Source organism: Plecotus auritus (genome assembly GCF_963455305.1).
Source record: "Plecotus auritus genome assembly, chromosome: 3".
Lineage (NCBI taxonomy): Eukaryota > Metazoa > Chordata > Mammalia > Chiroptera > Vespertilionidae > Plecotus > Plecotus auritus.
In genome coordinates, this window is record NC_137772.1 from 203349870 (window position 1) to 203368788 (window position 18919).

An 18919-nucleotide genomic window follows, 5' to 3' on the forward strand; every position below is an offset into this window, starting at 1 on the left:
AGCAGGGCGAGGAAAGATGAATGGGGAGCATGTGTGGGAGATAATTTTGGTGTGGGCCTATAAATGGTGCACTTAATTTTCATTCACAAAACATTGATCCACATCATTCACATTGCCATACCATCTGTAAGGGAGTCTGACAGACATAGTCACTCTATTGCCCAGAAAGGAGATTAAGACATTTTGTTTAGGACATGGATATTGGAGGGCACTTAGAAACCTCAGAAGCTTTTCAGTTGAAAAGCCAATTAGATATTGTAAAATAAAAAATGTTCCTCTGCTTAGAAGGGTGCCATATTTGTTCATTTCACTAATAATTTGACATGCCTTTACATCAGTCTTGAATTTATTTCTGTATTTCTTCATAAATTCTAAATAATTCAAGTTCCCATGAAATATTAATGACTTCACAAAACTATAATTGATTTTTCATTGTAGCATTTGTAGCTGCCTTATGTACATTCCTGGTACACATTGCTTATAACTTCTGATTTAGCTTCTATACTATTTCTCCATGATTATTTTTATTTATTTGTTATAGGGCTTGGGTGTGGTCTTTCAACTAGAAATAATTGCAGTAAGTTATTTATGGAAATTAAATTACATCAACAAAAATACTAGATATGTACAAGGATCTTATTGATAAGTAGCAAATCATAACTGAATTATATAAAAGCTTTTCCCCTAGCAATTGCTATTCAAAATTTAAAATATTTGCATTTAGATGTATGTTCCAAGGTGATAGAAATACAAATTGGTGGAAAATAATCTCTCTCAGATTTGCATGCTTACAGATTTTACTTTCTCCATTTAGTCAGTGGCATAAAGGAAAATTTGCAGCTGGTATAAGATAAGTGGACAACATTTATGTTTATACTGGAGGCCTGGTGCATGAAAATTCATGCACTGGAGTGGGGGTCTTTCAGCCTGGCCTGCCCCCTCTCATAGTCCGGGAGCCCTCAGGGGTGGTAGGTGACCTGGCGATCAGGGGAAGGCGATGCCCCATCACACCTCTGCTGCTGCCACTGCCAGCAGTGCAAGCCTCAGCCGGCCCTGGTTACCTGAGCCTGGGGAGGCCCTGGGTGGCTGTGCAGCTGCCATCTGAGGCTTGCCTGTGCCTCAGGCTGGCCCTTGGCAGCTGGGGGCGCTAAGAGGACAGGGCGACTCTGGAGGCAGGTGCGAGGCAAGGCTGAGAGGACTCGGCACTGCCATCTTGTGGCTGTGGGAGCCACTATCTTTGAGGGTGGGACAGTCAATTAGCATATTCCCTTCTTATTGGCTGTGGGCACCACCATATTTGTGATGGTGTGAGGGTCAATAAGCATATTCCTCTTTATCAGATAGGAGAGTAGCTGACTGTAAGGAATACTACAGGTATTCCTGAAATGTGTGTGTCTTCACTGAACTGTTCAGTTTAGCACCGCAATTACAATACAAATAAAATGAACTATTCTTTTGTGAAGGTCTCTGGAACTATACCTCAAAGCAGAATTTTGGTTGTACTTTCTGGAATTATGATGAAAATATTTATGGAAAGCATCACAAATGGATGTCCATCTGCAACTCTTTCACTATAGAGCTTTCATTGAGGCACAACATTAGAAACATTCTTATACCAATGTCATTTGAAATGAAGGCCACCTTTCTGGTTGTGTCAACAGGAATACTCATCTTAGGAATGCTAGGAAATGGGTTCATCGCACTGGTGAACTGCATCGAATGGTTCAGGACTGGCAAAGTTTCCTCAGCTGATTTCATCCTCACCAGCTTGGCTCTGGCCAGAATCATTCACCTGTTGGTAATACTCTTGGATTCATTTAAAATAGGGCTAGCTCCACATCTGTACGCTATTGGTAAACTAGCAAAGGTGGTTACTATTCTTTGGGCACTAACTAACCACCTAACTATCTGGTTTGCCACCTGCCTCAGCATTTTCTACTTCCTTAAGATAGCCAATTTCTCCTGCTCCTTTTTCACGTGGCTGAAGTGGAGAGTCAACAGGGTGCTTCTTCTGCCTTTCCTGGGGTCTTTCTTCCTACTGTCTCTTAACCTCTTAATGCATGATGCTATTAGTGAATTGTGGTTGAATACCTACAGGGTACATGAAATAAATATGACTTTGCGGTTTGAAGAAAATGAAATGCTCTATCTTAAGAGTCTTCTTCTTCTTACTTTAACCTATATTATTCCATTTTTCCTGTCCCTCATCTCTTTGCTCCTTTTATTTCTGTCCTTGGTGAGACACACCAAGAATTTTCAGCTCAACCTGATGGGCTCAGAGGACTCCAGGATAGATGCCCATAGAAGGGCCATGAAAATGGTGACAATGTTCCTCCTCCTCTTCATCATTTACATTACTTCTCTTCTCACAGAATGTTGGATCTTTACTAATTTACAGACCTATCAAGTGATGATGCTTGTCCTAGTGATTTCTACTGCCTTTCCCTCAGGCCACTCTTTTCTTATCATTTTTGGAAACAGCAAGCTAAGACAGATCGCCTTGAGGCCACTGTGGCACTTAAATTCTCTGAGAAAAGCACAACCTTTGCCTTTGTAAACAGAATTTGAAATAACATTGTGCATTGTTTGGGAAAGTACCTTAACAGAAAACCTTCAGCATTTCTTTCTATCAGGGTTTTTTAAACAGCACTAAAATTCCCTACAACATGCCTTTAGTAATTATATTTTCTTAAAGTGATGACATAATATTTCACTAAAGGGCATATCGCCACTGTAGTAACAGTTTCTGGTAACATTAGAGTATTTGAGACCTGAAGAAGTATGGTTATAAAAGTCTACAATGAAATATTGATAAATGTATAAACAATATACAATGTAATATGAATAACTGTATATAGAATTACAGTCACTGAAAGGGAAAAAGTAACACAAATTTTTCTAACTGAAGATAAGTTTGAAAGTAGAATCAAAAAAGAATTGTAAAGGTTAAGTGTAACAATATGTTATATAAATACAAAAGTGTTAATATTAGTGTGGTGCTTCTAATGTTGGAAAGGATCTGAAATAATAGGAATTTCATACCATATTTATTGGATTATGCATTGATAAACAAGTTTGTTCAAGAGTATGGCATTATGCATTTAAGGTGAAGATGCATATCCTAAAACCCATTAATTGTACTCCTGCTAGTTATATATTATCGTACATGTGTGACAGAATATACATGCAAAAACGTGCATGTTACTACTGTTCTTAATAGCTAAAATCAGGGAATCATGTAATTTCTCAAATTGAGAAATCATATAAATGCCCATTAGTTATAAAATAGACAAATAAATCATGGCATACGGACACAATAGAAAACAACACAAAAATGAACATGAACAAATTAGACCTATAAATTTCTTAGTTCCTTGATGGAGAAAAAAGACAGAGACATAGAAAGGCAAATTTGTAAAAGCAAAATACATATTTAGTGTAGTATTTGGGTATGTTTGTACATATGTAGTGCAACTTCTATAATAAAATAATTCAGATTAATGACAATAGCTGGGTATGTAATAAGCAGAGAAGAGAAGTTTGCTTGCTAATGATGCTATTAAAATATGAAATAAAGTTTATATACTGTACTTTTATATAGAGGTTATATGCATTCCATATGACAATTCTATACCAGCAAAGTTCTTTTTGTTTGATTTACAGTGCCTTAATTTTATAATGTGGTAAAAAATAGCAAATATATTATCAGAAATATTTTGTTTGTAACTGACTCTTGATAAAGTTTTAGGTGATATTGTTTTCTCAAATTAGACCTGATGTTGAGAATTATGTTTCATAAGCCATGAAATAGATCTGTAATGTTCTTTCATTACAATGAATTCTGTCTCTTAGAAAACTGGATAAAGTCACAACTTTCAGAGATCTCCCATTTAACTACCTTCTTCATCATCATCATCACCATCATCATCCTGTTACCTTATTTAATGATTTATATTTCAAATGTTTACACACATAATTTGGGCAATGTGTAAATTATTTCTTAATGATCATTGTATCTAAATTATGTTAGTAATTAGCAAAGTTAAAATAAAGTGAAAAGCTTTATAAATGGAATGTTCTTTCATTTTAAATGTATTGCTTGAGCAAATTATTCATGGATGATCTTAAAATCATGGAATTAAGCTACTGAGATCCATTTCTAACATTAGAAATACAGAAAATGCAAAATGACTCCTAAAAAATAACTAATGGAATAGGATTGTGTCTCTTTGATTGATGTATTTATATTTTGGTTATTTGAATATACACATATATATATATATTTATGTTGATGAAGTCTTTAGTGTACTGAAGGCTTATGTTACCCACCATAAACCACATAGGAGACAGTCTCTTCACACAGAATAATGATAATTTATCTCTTCTAGAAGTAAACAACAAAAAACAAAAAAATGATGCAAGTTTAAAATATGATGGCAACACCAAAAAGTGGCCGATAGTTTTGGTCTTTCTCAGAGGGATACAATCTCTATAGTTTAACAAAGTCTGGCTTTGAATCTTCATTTCAAAAGCAGACTTCTTTCCTGCCATACTGATGCCATCCCAGAGAGTAGAATCCACACCACCAACTGAAAAAGGATCGGCTCAATGAAGCAAGTACTACTGATTTACATCAAAGATTAGGAAGCAAAATCATTATCAAAGTATTTGAAATCACAAGAACTTTAAAAATTCAGGACTTTGAATTTTCCCTCCTGAGGAATCTATGCTTTTAGTACATAGTTGCTAGTAAGACAGATGCATTCTATCATTCCAAGTTGTACTTATAAATATGTTGCTTGGTATTGAAAAATAGATATTATGTCTTGGCACAAAATGGCAGCAATTACTTCTGGTAAATATTTTTGGTGAGATGCACTCTTTGGTGAGAAACAAAATAACATAGGGAAGCCACATTATTTTATTTTTTTCCTACCTCCTGATACTCTCAGAATCTTCAAGTAATTTTCAGAGGAGAAAACACAAGACCAGAATGAATGAGTGAAGACCATCCATGTTTAGCCCATGGACCATCAGATCTGCTCTAGGCCAAGCAGCTTGCATTGCTGTATCACCTGTTGCACGTGGAATTTCTCTTAGAGTTCCTATCGCTCTAACAAGTGATGGCCAGAAACCATTTCTACCTGACAAGCTACGTCAAGATCCATTTTTCTTCTCAGAAAGTTTTCTACTAGCCCGAATAGTTACGTTTTGTGGCTTGGCATTGGACAGGAGCTACTGAAGGTGCCTGCCCCTGCCTTGACTTTTCCAAACAAGCCTGAACCCCCAGGTGTTTATTTAGACATGTCCTGGCTTAAAGGACACTACAGAGGCATGTGTTTTCTCAAGGATGCTTACCCTGCTGATTGTATCTAATAGTTAATTGTAGTTCAAGCTGTTGTTACAATAAAAGTGTAAGGAGACAGGCAATTGAGGCTGCATGGTCCCTAAAGCCAAATAGCCCCTTAGCCTTCTCTTTCCCCAAAAACGTGTGTCAGAGTAATCTATTCATCCATCAACCAGGGTCGGCTGGTCAGTCCCGGCAGCTTTTCCTGAAACTTGGAGAAACATTTTTTCAATAGCTTAAAGTACCCTGTGCCTTCATTAGCACCAATGAATTCTAGTAATAAAGACATATCAAGTTCAGGTGGAATCTGAAACACTGATTCTAAGGCTTTCTTAGTTCTTCTTTTGCTTCAAGGGACTGGTTGTAGAAAAGTAGGTTGAGGTGCTTCTATGCCTCTTTCTTTATAAACTCATGCATTTGCTTTTTTCCACTTTCTTCTAGATTTTTTACTAATTTGTACACTATGTCTTGTAACTGTCAGCCCAACCCTATGTTGTAAAGAGGTTGTGTCTCATGAACTACTGTGCTGCATTTTGGACATCTGTTGCTATAGTAAAAATGTCTTACAATGCAGCTTTTACAACATGTATGAAGATATTCTGTAATTGCAGTTGCATCTGTTTCTGTTAAGTAACCTCTGGAAATGGAACACAAGATGAATAGTTTTGGTCAGCTCAGAGGGATTAATCTGCTCTTCAGTGTTCATCCTTATTCTTTGACTAGGGCCCAGTGCACAAAATTCGTACATGGAAGGGAGGGGTGGTCCCTCAACCCAGCCAGCACTGTATCCAGTTGGGGCCCCTTGAGGGATGCTCGACTGCCCATTTAGGCCTGATCCCACTAAACGGGCAGTCGGACATCCCTCTCATACTCCAGGACAGCTGGCTCCCAACCACTCACCTGCTTACCTGCTTGATTGCCCCTAACTGATTCTGCCTGCCAGCCTGATCACCCGCTAACCACTCCCCTGACAGCCTGAACAATGCCTAACTGCTCCTTTGCCAGCCAAATTGCCCCTAACTGCCTTTCCTTGCCAGCCTGGTTGCCCTAATTGACATTCCATGCAGGCCTAGTCCCCCCCAACTGCCCTACCATGCAAGGTCTTCTCCCTCCTATCTGCCCTCCCCTGCAGGGCTGGTCTCCCCCAATTGCCCTCCCCTGCAGGTCTTCTCCCTCCTATCTGCCCTCCCCTGCTGGCATGGTCCCCCCCAACTGCCCTGCCCTGTAGGCCTGGTCCCTCCCAACTGCCCTCCCCTGCTGGCCATCTTGTGGTGGCCATCTTGTGTCCACATGGGGGTGGTCATCTTGTGTGTTGGAGTGATGGGCCATTTGCATATTACCTCTTTATTATATAGGATAGCTTTCACTGTATATTCAATGTTTTTTTGCTTTCCTAATGACAAAGTTGAATACAAATTATGGAGAGGTTAAACAAAGAAAATTACAAATCAGTGAAAGAGAATATGTCTATATTTGCATGCTAGCAAATGAGAATTCAGTTTTACAACATCAGGTATGATATATTCCAGCCTACAGCAAGAACATTATTTGAATAGGCGTTAATTTGAGCTGTTTGGGTAATAAAAATCTTTTCATAAAGAAAACATTGAACTCTTGCATTAGCATTCCCTGGTGCTTTCCTGCTTGGCACTGGTCATAGAATTTAAAAGAATGAAGAATTTTATACACATTCAAGATCAGCTGAAATAGAACTTAAGGTCAGAATAGTAAAGGATTAACGACCAATAATATTAGACTTGACTTTTTTTTTTCAGACATGATAAATTTATTACAGATCATTCTTTCCATCCTCATAATAGTGCAATGTGTTCTAGGAACTTCTGCCAATGGCTTTATAGCACTGGTGAACTGCATTGACTGGGTCAAGAAACACAAGATTTCTTATGCTGATCGAATTCTCACTGCTCTGGCTGTCTCCAGAATTAGTTTGCTCTGGACCATAGTATTCCATTGCTATGGAACTGTGTTGCATCCAGCCATCTATAGTTCAGATGTAAAAACTATTGTTAATATTACCTGGGTAGTAAGCAACCATTTTTGTCTGTGGCTTGCTACAAGCCTTAATATACTTTATTTGCTCAAGATAGCCAATTTCTCCAGCCTTTTATTTCTTCACCTAAAATGGAGAGCTGAAAGAGTGGTTCTCATGATTCTCAGGGGGACTTTGGTCTTCTTGGTTTTTCATCTTGCAGTAGTAAGCACAGATGAAGAAATGAAGATGAATGAAAATAAAGGAAACATCACTTGGGAGAGCAAATGGAGGGACATCGCACACCTTTCAAATGTGATCATAGTCATGCTTGTAAACTTCATACCCTTTACTATGTCTCTGACAGCTGTTCTGCTGTTAATCTTTTCCATGTGGAAACATCTGAAGAAGATGCAGCTCAGTGGCAAAGGATCCCAAGATCCCAGCACCGAGGTCCACATAAGAGCCATGCAAACTGTGATCTCCTTTCTCTTGCTTTTTGTCATTTACTTCTTCACTCAAATCATCTCGTTTTGGAATTTTAGTACTATGCAGAACAATTCAGTTCTCTGGCTTTGCCAAGTTCTTGGAATCCTGTATCCGTCAAGCCACTCATTTATTCTGATTTGGGGGAATAAGAAGCTGAGACAGGCATTTCTGTCATTTCTGAGGCAGTTGAGGTGCTGGCTGAAGGAAAGGAAATAAATGGGGCACTTGTGTCTTCTGCAAGAAAATAAACTGGTGAAGTTTGCAATGGTTTGTACTTCCTACTACCTTTCTTAATGTGTATGGAATTAGGTAAGGTATACCTAGAAAAACTTGTACTGAAGTTTATCACAAAAATATATATGTGTGCATGTTTGTAAAAAATACAAGAAAGATTATAAGATTGCCATATTATATTTTCCAGGTAAGCAATCTAATTTTATAAAATATTGTAAGAAATTGCTCAGAATTATAAACTTATGAACACTTCACATACATATTCTATGTTATCATCTTGCAAGCAAAGAATTTATGGTCTATATTTATGCATTTTTAAGGACTGATAACTCATCTCAGGAAATTATTGACATTTTCCATTGTAATTAATACCACACATATGTACCACAGTGAATTGAAATTTTTTTGTTTGAACCTCCATTCATTGGGACAGTAAGGGTATTCAATTCTAAATCACACACTGAGGATAGATGCTTGAAATAGATATTATTACATCATGAATTCTTACTTCATGGCTAATAGAAAACAATCAGAACTCTTAGGAAAAGATGCACATAATGAAATTAAAGAGTGACAAACATATTTAGAATGTATTTCACATTCATGTACAATATATAGTACTAAAGATTATTAGATTTAATACAATAGGTGAAAGCTTGGAAAATAAACAAGTTCTACAATAGTAATAAAGAAGAAAGCAAAATAATCATGATGTTTTTACTGATGCTATTGTTTGTGAATTGAGAAGACATTTTCTAATTCAAAAACTTATATCAATTTATATAGTTTACATATTCACCATGTTTGGACCTCTGAATTTGGAATCATCTGCTCCATCTTTCCATTTAAGAATTCCTTTTAAACTTCAGAGAAAATATTAAAATTTTACCTCTCTTAAATATATGCTCAAAATAAGTGTAGTATATAATTATGGTACATAAGTCAATGATCTTTCTGCACACATGAAAATTGATATCTATGACATCTATGTTAATAATTATAAAAAAGTCTTCAGATCTGTTTGTATTATAATCTTATGGAAAATGGTGAAATAGACAGTGTGTTGAAACAGATTTGGTTTCGAGTTCTATCATAAGAAAGAAATGTATAACCTTGTTAAATAACTGGGGTTTTAGGGCTTGTCCTGGGAGCTGGGAGTGACTGGGGGGTGGTCAATCGGGCAAAAAGGAGACATATGTAATACTTTAAACAATAAAAAAAGAAAGAAAAAGAAAAATTTTTTAAGAAGAAAGAAAAGTATAACCTTGTTGAACAACTAAAATGCTAGTATTATGATATTTTAACAATAATATTTATACCTTAATGTATATATTTCATTCATCTGATTTATTCATTTGTTTATTAACTATCTGCACAGTAGAATATAAGAACTATAATTTGGGATGATGTTTTTCCTGTTTCCTGCTACGTCTCCAGGACATAAAACCCAGCCCATGGGATAATTAGAGAAAATGACATTTTAAATATTAAATAACTACATGAATAAACCACATTAGATCTGGAAAACCAATGAAATCAAAACCCATCACAAAATCAGTAGGTGGCATAGATTTCCTGGGTCTGTTTCTTCACCATTCCAGTGCCTCTTAACAAATCTGTATGTGCTTGGTTCCAATTACTGCCTTAGACTGGGTGAATGAACAGCGGTCACCAATAGGCTCCAAAACATAAAGCAACTCATACATAATCTAAATTCCCTATTGCTTTTTAAACAGTCCTGATGTGTTCAAGGCATCTCCTCTATGCAGTTATCCTGGGAAGAAGGCTGATCACAACTGTGCCATCTCAGACATGTGGCTTCTACAATTGCCTTGGAATCATGGCCATTGCAGACAGCAGGGCGAGGAAAGATGAATGGGGAGCATGTGTGGGAGATAATTTTGGTGTGGGCTTATAAATGGTGCACTTAATTTTCATTCACAAAACATTGAACCACATCATTCACATTGCCACACCATCTGTAAGGGAGTCTGAAAAACATAGTCACTCTATTGCCCAGAAAGGAGATTAAGACATTTTGTTTAGGACATGGATATAGGAGGGCACTTAGAAACCTCAGAAGCTTTTCAGTTGAAAAGCCAATTAGATATTGTAAAATAAAAAAAGTTCCTCTGCTTAAAAGGGTGTCATATTTGTTCATGTCACTGATAATTTGACATACCCTTACACCAGTCTTGAATTTATTTCTGTATTTCTTCATAAATTCTAAATAATTCAAGTTCCCACTAAATATTCCTGAATTCACAAAACTGAAATTGATTTTGCATTGTAGCATTTGTAGCTGCCTTATGTATATTCCTGGTATACATTGCTTATAACTTCTGATTTAGCTTCTATACTATTTCTCCATGATTATTTTTTGCTATTTGTTCTAGGACTTGGGTGTGTTCTTTGAACTAGAAATAATTGCAATAAATTATTTATGTAAATTAAATTACATCAACAAAAATACTTGATAAGTACAAGGATCTTATTGATAAGTAGCAAATCATAACTGAATTATATGACAGCTTTTAGTATTCAAAATTTAAAATATTTGCATTTAGATGTATGTTCCAAGGAGATAGAAATACAAATTGGTGGAAAATAATCTCTCTCAGATTTGCATGTTTACCTATTTTACTTTCTCCATTTAGTCAGTGGCACAAAGGAAAATTTGCAGCTGGTGTCAAGATTAGTGGACAACATTTATGTTTATACTAGAGGCCTGGTGAATGAAAATTCATGCACTGGAGTGGGGTGTTTCAGCCTGGCCTGCCACCTCTCATAGTTTGGGAGCCCTCAGGGGCGATAGGTGACCTGGTGATCAGGGGAAGTTGGCGCCCCATCATACCTCTGCTGCTGCCACTGCCAGCAGCACAAGCCTCACCCAGCCCTGGATACCTGTACCTCAGGCAGCCCTGGGCGGCTGGGGGGCTGAGAGGACTGGGGGACTTTGGAGGCAGATGCGCAGCAAGGCTTAGGGGTCTGGGCACTGCCATCTTATGGCTGTGGGCGCTGCTATCTATGAGGGCGGGGCAGTCAATTAGCATATTCCTTCCTTATTGGCTGTGGGCGCCACCATCTTTGTGACACTGTGAGGCTCAATTAGCATATTCCTCTTTATTAGATAGCATAGTAGCTGACTGTAAGGAATACTACAGGTATTCCTGAAATGTGTGTGTCTTCACAGAACTGTTCAGTTTAGCACTGGAATTGAAATACAAATAGAATGCACTTGTGAAGGTCTCTGGAACTATACTGCAAAGCAGAATTTTGTTTGTACTTTCTGGAATTATGATGAAAATATTTATGGAAAGCATCACAAATGGATATCCATCTGCAAATGTTTCACTATAAAGCTTCATTGAGGCACAACATTAGAAACATTCTTATACAGATGTCATTTGGAATAAACGTCTCCATTCTAATTGTGGCAACAGGAATACTCATCTTAGGAATGCTAGGAAATGGATTCATTGCACTGGTGAACTGCATCGAATGGTTCAGGACTGGGAAAGTTTCCTCAGCTGATTTCATCCTCACCAGCTTGGCTCTGGCCAGAATCATTCAACTGTTGATAATACTCTTGGATTTATTTATAGTAGGGCTAGCTCCACATCTGTACGCTATTGGTAAACTAGCAAAGGTGGTTACTATTATTTGGGCACTAACTAACCACCTAACTATCTGGTTTGCCACCTGCCTCAGCATTTTCTACTTCCTTAAGATAGCCAATTTCTCCTGCTCCTTTTTCACGTGGCTGAAGTGGAGAGTCAACAGGGTGCTTCTTCTGCTTTTCCTGGGGTCTTTCTTCCTACTGTCTCTTAACCTCTTAATGCATGATGCTATTAGTGAATTCTGGTTGAATACCTACAGGGTACATGAAATAAATATGACTTTGCGGTTTGAAGAAAATGAAATGTTCTATCTTAAGAGTCTTCTTCTTGTTACTTTGACCTATAGTATCCCCTTTTTCCTGTCCCTCATCTCTTTGCTCCTTTTATATCTGTCCTTGGTGAGACACACCAAGAATTTTCAGCTCAACTTGACGGGCTCGGGGGACTCCAGCACAGAGGCCCATAGAAGGGCCATGAAAATGGTGACAATGTTCCTCCTCCTCTTCATCATTTACATTACTTCTCTTCTCACAGAATGTTGGATCTTCACTAATTTACAGACCTATCAAGTGATGATGCTTGTCCTAGTGATTTCAACTGCCTTTCCATCAGGCCACTCTTTCATTATAATTTTTGGAAACAGCAAGCTAAGACAGATCGCCTTGAGACTACTCTGGCACTTAAATTCTCTGAGAAAAGCACAACCTTTGCCTTTGTAAACAGAATTTGAAATAACCTTGTGCATTGTTTGGGAAAGTACCTTAACAGAAAACCTTCAGCATTTCTTTCTAGCAGGGTTCGTTAAACAGCACTAAAATTCCCTACAACATGCCTTTAAGAATTATATTTTCTTAAAGTGATAAGACATAATATTTGACTAAAGGGCATATCGCCACTGTATTAACAGTTTCTGATAACAGTAGAGTACTTGAGACCTGAAGAAGTATGGTTATAAAGTCTATAATGAAATATTGATAAATGTATAAACAATATACAATGTAATATGAATAACTGTATATAGAATTACAGTCACTGAAAGGGAAAAAGTAACACAAATTTTTCTAACTGAAGATAAGTTTGAAAGTAGAATCAAAAAAGAATTGTAAAGGTTAAGTGTAATAGTATGTTATATAAATACAAAAGTGTTAATATTAGTGTGATGCTTCTAACGTTGAAAAGGATCTGAAATAATAGGAATTTTCATACCATATTTATTGGATTATGCATTGATAAACAAGTTTGTTCAAGAGTATGGCATTATGCATTTAAGGTGAAGATGCATATCCTAAGACCCATTAGTTGTACTCCTCCTTTTATACTAGAGAATTTTTCGTACATGTGTGACAGAATATACATGCAAAAATGTGCATGTTACTGCTGTTCTTAATAGCTGAAATCGGGGAATCATGTAATTTCTCAAATTGAGAAATCATATAAATGCCCATTAGTTATAAAATGGACAAATAAATCATGTCATACGGACACAATAGAAAACAACACAAAAATGAAAATGAACAAATTAGACCTATAAATTTCTTAGTTCCTTGATGGAGAAAAAAGAGACATAGAAAGGCAAATTTGTAAAAGCAAAATACATATTTAGTGTAGTATTTGGGTATGTTTGTACATATGTAGTGCAACTTCTGTAATAAAATAATTCAGATTAATGACAATAGCTGGGCATGAAATAAGCAGAGAAGAGAAGTTTGCTTACTAATGATGCTATTAAAATATGAAATAAAGTTTATATATGGTACTTTTATATAGAGGTTATATGCATTCCCTATGACAATTCTATACCAGCAAAGTTCTTTTTGTTTGATTCACAGTGCCTTAATTTTATAATGTGGTAAAAAATAGCAAATATATTATCAGAAATATTTTGTTTGTAACTTACTCTTGATAAAGTTTTAGGTGATATTGTTCTCTCAAATTAGACCTGATGTTGAGAATTATGTATCATAAGCCATGGAATAGATCTGTAATGTTCTTTTATTACAATGAATTCTGTCTCTTAGAAAACTGGATAACGTCACAACTTTCAGAGATCTCCCATTTAACGGCCTTCTTCATCATCATCATCACCATCATCATCCTGTTACCTTATTTAATGATTTATATTTCAAATGTTTACAAACCTAACTTGGGCAATGTGTAAATTATTTCTTAATGATCATTGTATCTAAATTATGTTAGTAATTAGCAAAGTTAAAATCAAGTGAAAAGCTTTATAAATGGAATGTTCTTTCATTTTAAATGTATTGCTTGAGCAAATTATTCATGGATGATCTTAAAATCATGGAATTAAGCTACTGAGATCCATTTCTTTTTTTTTTATAGTTTTATTTTTATTTATTTTATTTTTTAAATAAATCTTTATTGTTCAGATTATTACTGGTGTTCCTCTTTTGTTTCCCCCATAGCTCCCCTACCACTCCACCCCACCCCATGCCCTTACCCCCTGCCGCTGTCTTCATCCATAATGTAAGATTTTTGTCCAATCTCTTCCTGCACCCCTCACACCCCCTTCCCCCTGAGAATTGTCAGTCCACTCCCTTTCTATGTCCCTGATTTATATTATATTCACCAGTCCATTCTGTTCTTCAGATTTTTTATTCACTTGATTTTTAGATTCACTTGTTGGTAGGTATGTATTTGATGTCATTTTGTTGTTCATAATTTTTATCTTTACCTTTTCTTCTTCTTCCTCTTCTTAAAGAATACTCTTCAGCATTTCATGTAATCCTGGTTTGGTGGTGATGAACTCCTTTAGCTTTTTCTTGTCTGTGAAGCTCTTTATCTGACCTTCAACTCTGAATGATAGCTTTGCTGGGTAGAGTAATCTTGTTTGTAGGTTCTTGGAGTTCATCACTTTGAATATTTCTTGCCACTCCCTTGTGGCCTGCATAGTTTCTGTAGAGAAATCAGCTGACAGTCGTATGGGTACTCCCTTGTAGGTAACTAACCGTTTTTCTCTTGCTGCTTTCAAGATTCTCTCTTTGTCTTTTGCCCTTGGCATATTAATTATGATGTGTCTTGGTGTGGTCCTCTTTGGATTCCTCTTGTATGGGGTTCTGTGCGCTTCCTGGACTTGTAAGTCTATTTCTTTTACCAGGTAGGGAAAGTTTTCTGTCATTATTTCTTCTAATAGGTTTTCAATATTTTGCTCTCTCTCTTCTTCTGGCACCCCAAAAATTCGGATGTTGGTACGCTTAAAGTTGTCCCAGAGGCTCCTTACACTATCTTCATATCTTTGGATTCTTTTTTTCTTTTTGTTTTTCTGGTTGGGTGTTTTTTGTTTTTGCATATTTCAGATCTTTGGTTTGATTCTTCGGGTCCTTTGATCTACAGTTGAATTTCTGTATATTCTTTATTTCAGACAGTGTATGCTTAATTTCTAACTGGTCCTTTTCCATTTTTTTGGCATTCTCATTAAGATCCTTAAAGGTCTCACTAAGTTCCTCAGCGGTTTTTAGAAGATTCTTGAGTAACCTTATAAATGTGGTTCTGAACTCTATGTCGTCCAGTAGTTTGCTTTCCTCCATTTCTTTCATTCGTGACATGTTTCTTTGTCTCCGCATTTTGGCTGCTTCCCTGTGTTGATAGAGTGGCTTTGTGTGGTAGGTGACCTATAGGGCCAGTAGCTCAACCTCCCCAATCACCTGAGGAGGACGCTCTTGGTACACCCCCTTGTGGGCTGAGTGCAAAGTACTGGTGTAGTTAAGCCTTGATTGCTGTTGGTACACTGGGAGGAATTGACCTCCAGACCAATTGGCTGTGAAGACCCGCTGTGTGTATAATGGAAGAACTGCTGTGCTGGAGACACGCTTATGGTGCAGGACTTGTTTCAGTGGGGCTTTGGTGCTCACTGAGTCTGCCTCTTGAATGTGTCACTTATGGATGTGAGGAGTTGAAATCTGGTGTCTCACACTGACCACTAGGTACACTGGCTTCTGGATCTCCAATGGGGTGCAGGTCAGCTACTGTCTGAGGCCACCCAGCAGGAGCTACAGCGAGAACTACAGTTTTCTCCTCTTTGCTTGGGGTTTGGAGGTTTTGGAGCTGTCTGACCCAGGCTGCAAGTTTGGTAGGTTAAGCTGTGATAAGGCAGGCCATTCATATGCTAAAGCTGCTGCTTGGAGCTTGGGTGGGTTTGTAGATGGTGCAGGGTGGGGTCTCAGGGCATCACTAGGCTAGGGCGTGGCAAACAGAGATGGCTGCCAGTTAGCCGGCTCTGTGTCTTCTACCGCGTCCCCGTGTCTCGAGCCCCAGCACAGTAAACAATTATTCCTGCACACAGCCCTCAGCTTTTCAGCACTTGTGCACGTCTCACTGCTCTTTTCTCTTTCCTTCTAGTTGTAGAACTTCCACTCAGCCAGCTTTCCTGTGGTTCTGGGTGATAGACGTTTTGTCTTTTAGTTGTAGTTTTGAAATTGTTGTGTGAGGCAGCAGTTTAGGTGTTTACCTACGCCGCCATCTTGGATCCTCCCCTGAGATCCATTTCTAACATTAGAAATACAGTAAATGCAAAATGACTCCTAAAAAATAACTCATGGAATAGATTGTGTCTCTTTGATTGATGTATTTATATTTTGGTTATTTGAATATACATACATATATATATATATTTATGTTGATGAAGTCTTTATTGTACTGAAGGCTTATGTTACCGACCATAAACCACATAGGAGACAGTCTCTTCACACAGAATAATGATAATTTATCTCTTTTAGAAGTAAACAGCAAAAAACAAAGAAATGATGCAAGTTTAAAATATGATGGCAACACACAAAAGTGGCTGATAGTTTTGGTCTTTCTCAGAGGGATACAATCTGTATAGTTTAACAAAGTCTGGCTTTGAATCTTCATTTCAAAAGCAGACTTCTTTCCTGCCATACTGATGCCATCCCAGAGAGTAGAATCCACACCACCAACTTAAAAAGGATCGGCTCAATGAAGCAAGTAGTTACTGATTTACATCAAAGATTAAGAAGCAAAATCATTATCAAAGTATTTGAAATCACAAGAACTTTAAAAATTCCGGACTTTGAATTTTCCCTCCTGAGGTATCTATGCTTTTAGTACATAGTTGCTAGTAAGACAGATGCATTCTATCATTCCAAGTTGTACTTATAAATATGTTGCTTGGTATTGAAAAATAGATATTTTGTCTTAGCACAAAATGGCAGCAATTACTTCTGGTAAATATTTTTGGTGAGATGCACTCTTTGGTGAGAAACAAAATAACATAGGGAAGCCACATTATTTTGTTTCTTTCCTACCTCCTGATACTCTCGGAATCTTCAAGTAATTTTCAGAGAAGAAACCACAGGACCAGAACGAATGAGTGAAGACCATCCATGTTTAGCCCATGGACCATCAGATCTTCTCTAGGCCAATCAGCTTGCATTGCTGCATCACCTGTTGCACGTGGAATTTCCCTTAGAGTTCCTATCGCTCTAACAAGTGATGGCCAGAAACCATTTCTACCTGACAAGCTAGGTCAAGATACATTTTTCTTCTCAGAAAGTTTTCTACTAGTCCAAATAGTTACTTTTTGTGGCTTGGCATTGGACAGGAGCTACTGAGGGTGCCTGCCCCTGCCTTGACTTTTCCAAACAAGTCTGAACCCCCAGGTGTTTACTTAGACATGTCCTGGCTTAAAGGACACTACAGAGGCATGTGTTTTCTCAAGGATGCTTACCCTGCTGATTGTATCTAATAGTTAATTGTAGTTCAAGCTGTTGTTACAATAAAAGTGTAAGGAGACAGGCAATTGAGGCTGCATGGTCCCTAAAGCCAAATAGCCCCTTAGCCTTCTCTTTCCCCAAAAACGTGTGTCAGAGTAATCTATTCATCCATCAATCAGGGTCTGCTGGTCAGTCCTAGCAGCTTTTCCTGAAGCTTGGAGAAACATTTTTTCAATAGCTTAAAGTACCCTGTGCCTTCATTAGCACCAATGAATTCTAGTAATAAAGACATATCAAGTTCAGGTGGAATCTGAAACACTGATTCTAAGGCTTTCTTAGTTCTTCTTTTGCTTCAAGGGACTGGTTGTAGAAAAGTAGGTTGAGGTACTTCTATGCCTCTTTCTTTATAAACTCATGCATTTGCTTTTTTCCACTTTCTTCTAGATTGATTACTAATTTGTACACTATGTCTTGTAACTGTCAGCCCAACCTTATGTTGTAAAGAGGTTGTGTCTCATGAACTACTGTGCTGCATTTTGGACATCTGTTGCTATAGTAAAAATGTCTTACAATGCAGCTTTTACAACATGTATGAAGATATTCTGTAATTGTAGTTGCATCTGTTTCTGTTAAGTAACCTCTGGAAATGGAACACAAGATGAATGGGGTCAGCTCAGAGAGATTAATCAGCTAGTCAGTGTTCATTCTTATTCTTTGACTAGAGGCCCAGTGCACAAAATTCGTACACAGGGGGAGGGGTGGTCCCTCAGCCCAGCCTGCACTGTCTCCAGTTTGGGGCCCCTTGAGGGATGCTCGACTGCCCATTTAGGCCTGATCCCACTAAATGGGCAGTCGGACATCCCTCTCACACTCCAGGACAGCTGGCTCCCAACCACTCACCTGCCTACCTGCCTTATTCCCCCTAACTGCTTCTGCCTGCCAGCCTGATCACCCGCTAACCACTCCCCTGACAGCTTGATCAATGCCTAACTGCTCCCCTGCTAGCCGGGTTGCCCCTACCTGACATCCCCTGCAGGCCTGTCCCCCGCAACTGCCCTACCCTGCAAGGTCTTCTCCCTCCCAACTGCCCTCCCATGCAGGGCTGGTCCCCGCCCCAACTGCCCTCCCCTGCAGGCCTGGTCCCCCCCAATTGCCCTCCACTGCAGGTCTTGTCCCACCCAACTGCCTTCCCCTGCAGGGCTGGTGCCCCCCACCCCCCCAACTGCCCTCCCTTGCAGGCCTGATCCCTCCCAACTGCCCTCCCCTGCTGGCCATCTTGTGGCAGCCATCTTGTGTGTTGGAGTGATGGGCAATTTGCATATTACCTCCTTATTGTATAGGATAGCTTTCACTGTATATTCAATGTTTTTTTGTTATCCTAATAACAAAGTTGATGAATACAAATTATGGAGGGGTTAAACAAAGAAAATTACAAATCAGTGAAAGAGAATATGTCTATATTTGCATGCTAACAAATGAGAATTCAGTTTTACAACAACATCAGGTATGATATATTCCAGCCTACAGCAAGGACATTATTTGAATAGGA

General features: G+C 38.1%; 1 protein-coding gene and 1 pseudogene across 2 annotated transcripts; one reads left to right on the forward strand and one right to left on the reverse strand.

Moving 5' to 3' along the window:
* Nucleotides 1-4968: 4968 nt before the first annotated feature.
* On the reverse strand, nucleotides 4969-18397 carry LOC308244297 (polycomb group RING finger protein 6-like; annotated as a pseudogene). Its single transcript has 3 exons — nucleotides 18377-18397; nucleotides 17560-18060; nucleotides 4969-5191 (listed from the first exon to the last, which is right to left on the reverse strand). The product of its transcript is annotated as a polycomb group RING finger protein 6-like (transcript).
* Nucleotides 7125-8042, forward strand: LOC308244761 (taste receptor type 2 member 20-like; the record flags this gene model as incomplete). The annotated part of the gene is made up of 1 exon (XM_080661017.1): nucleotides 7125-8042. The coding sequence occupies one exon, from the start codon at nucleotides 7125-7127 to the stop codon at nucleotides 8040-8042; it is 918 nt and encodes a 305-aa protein (XP_080517143.1).
* Nucleotides 18398-18919: the final 522 nt, after the last annotated feature.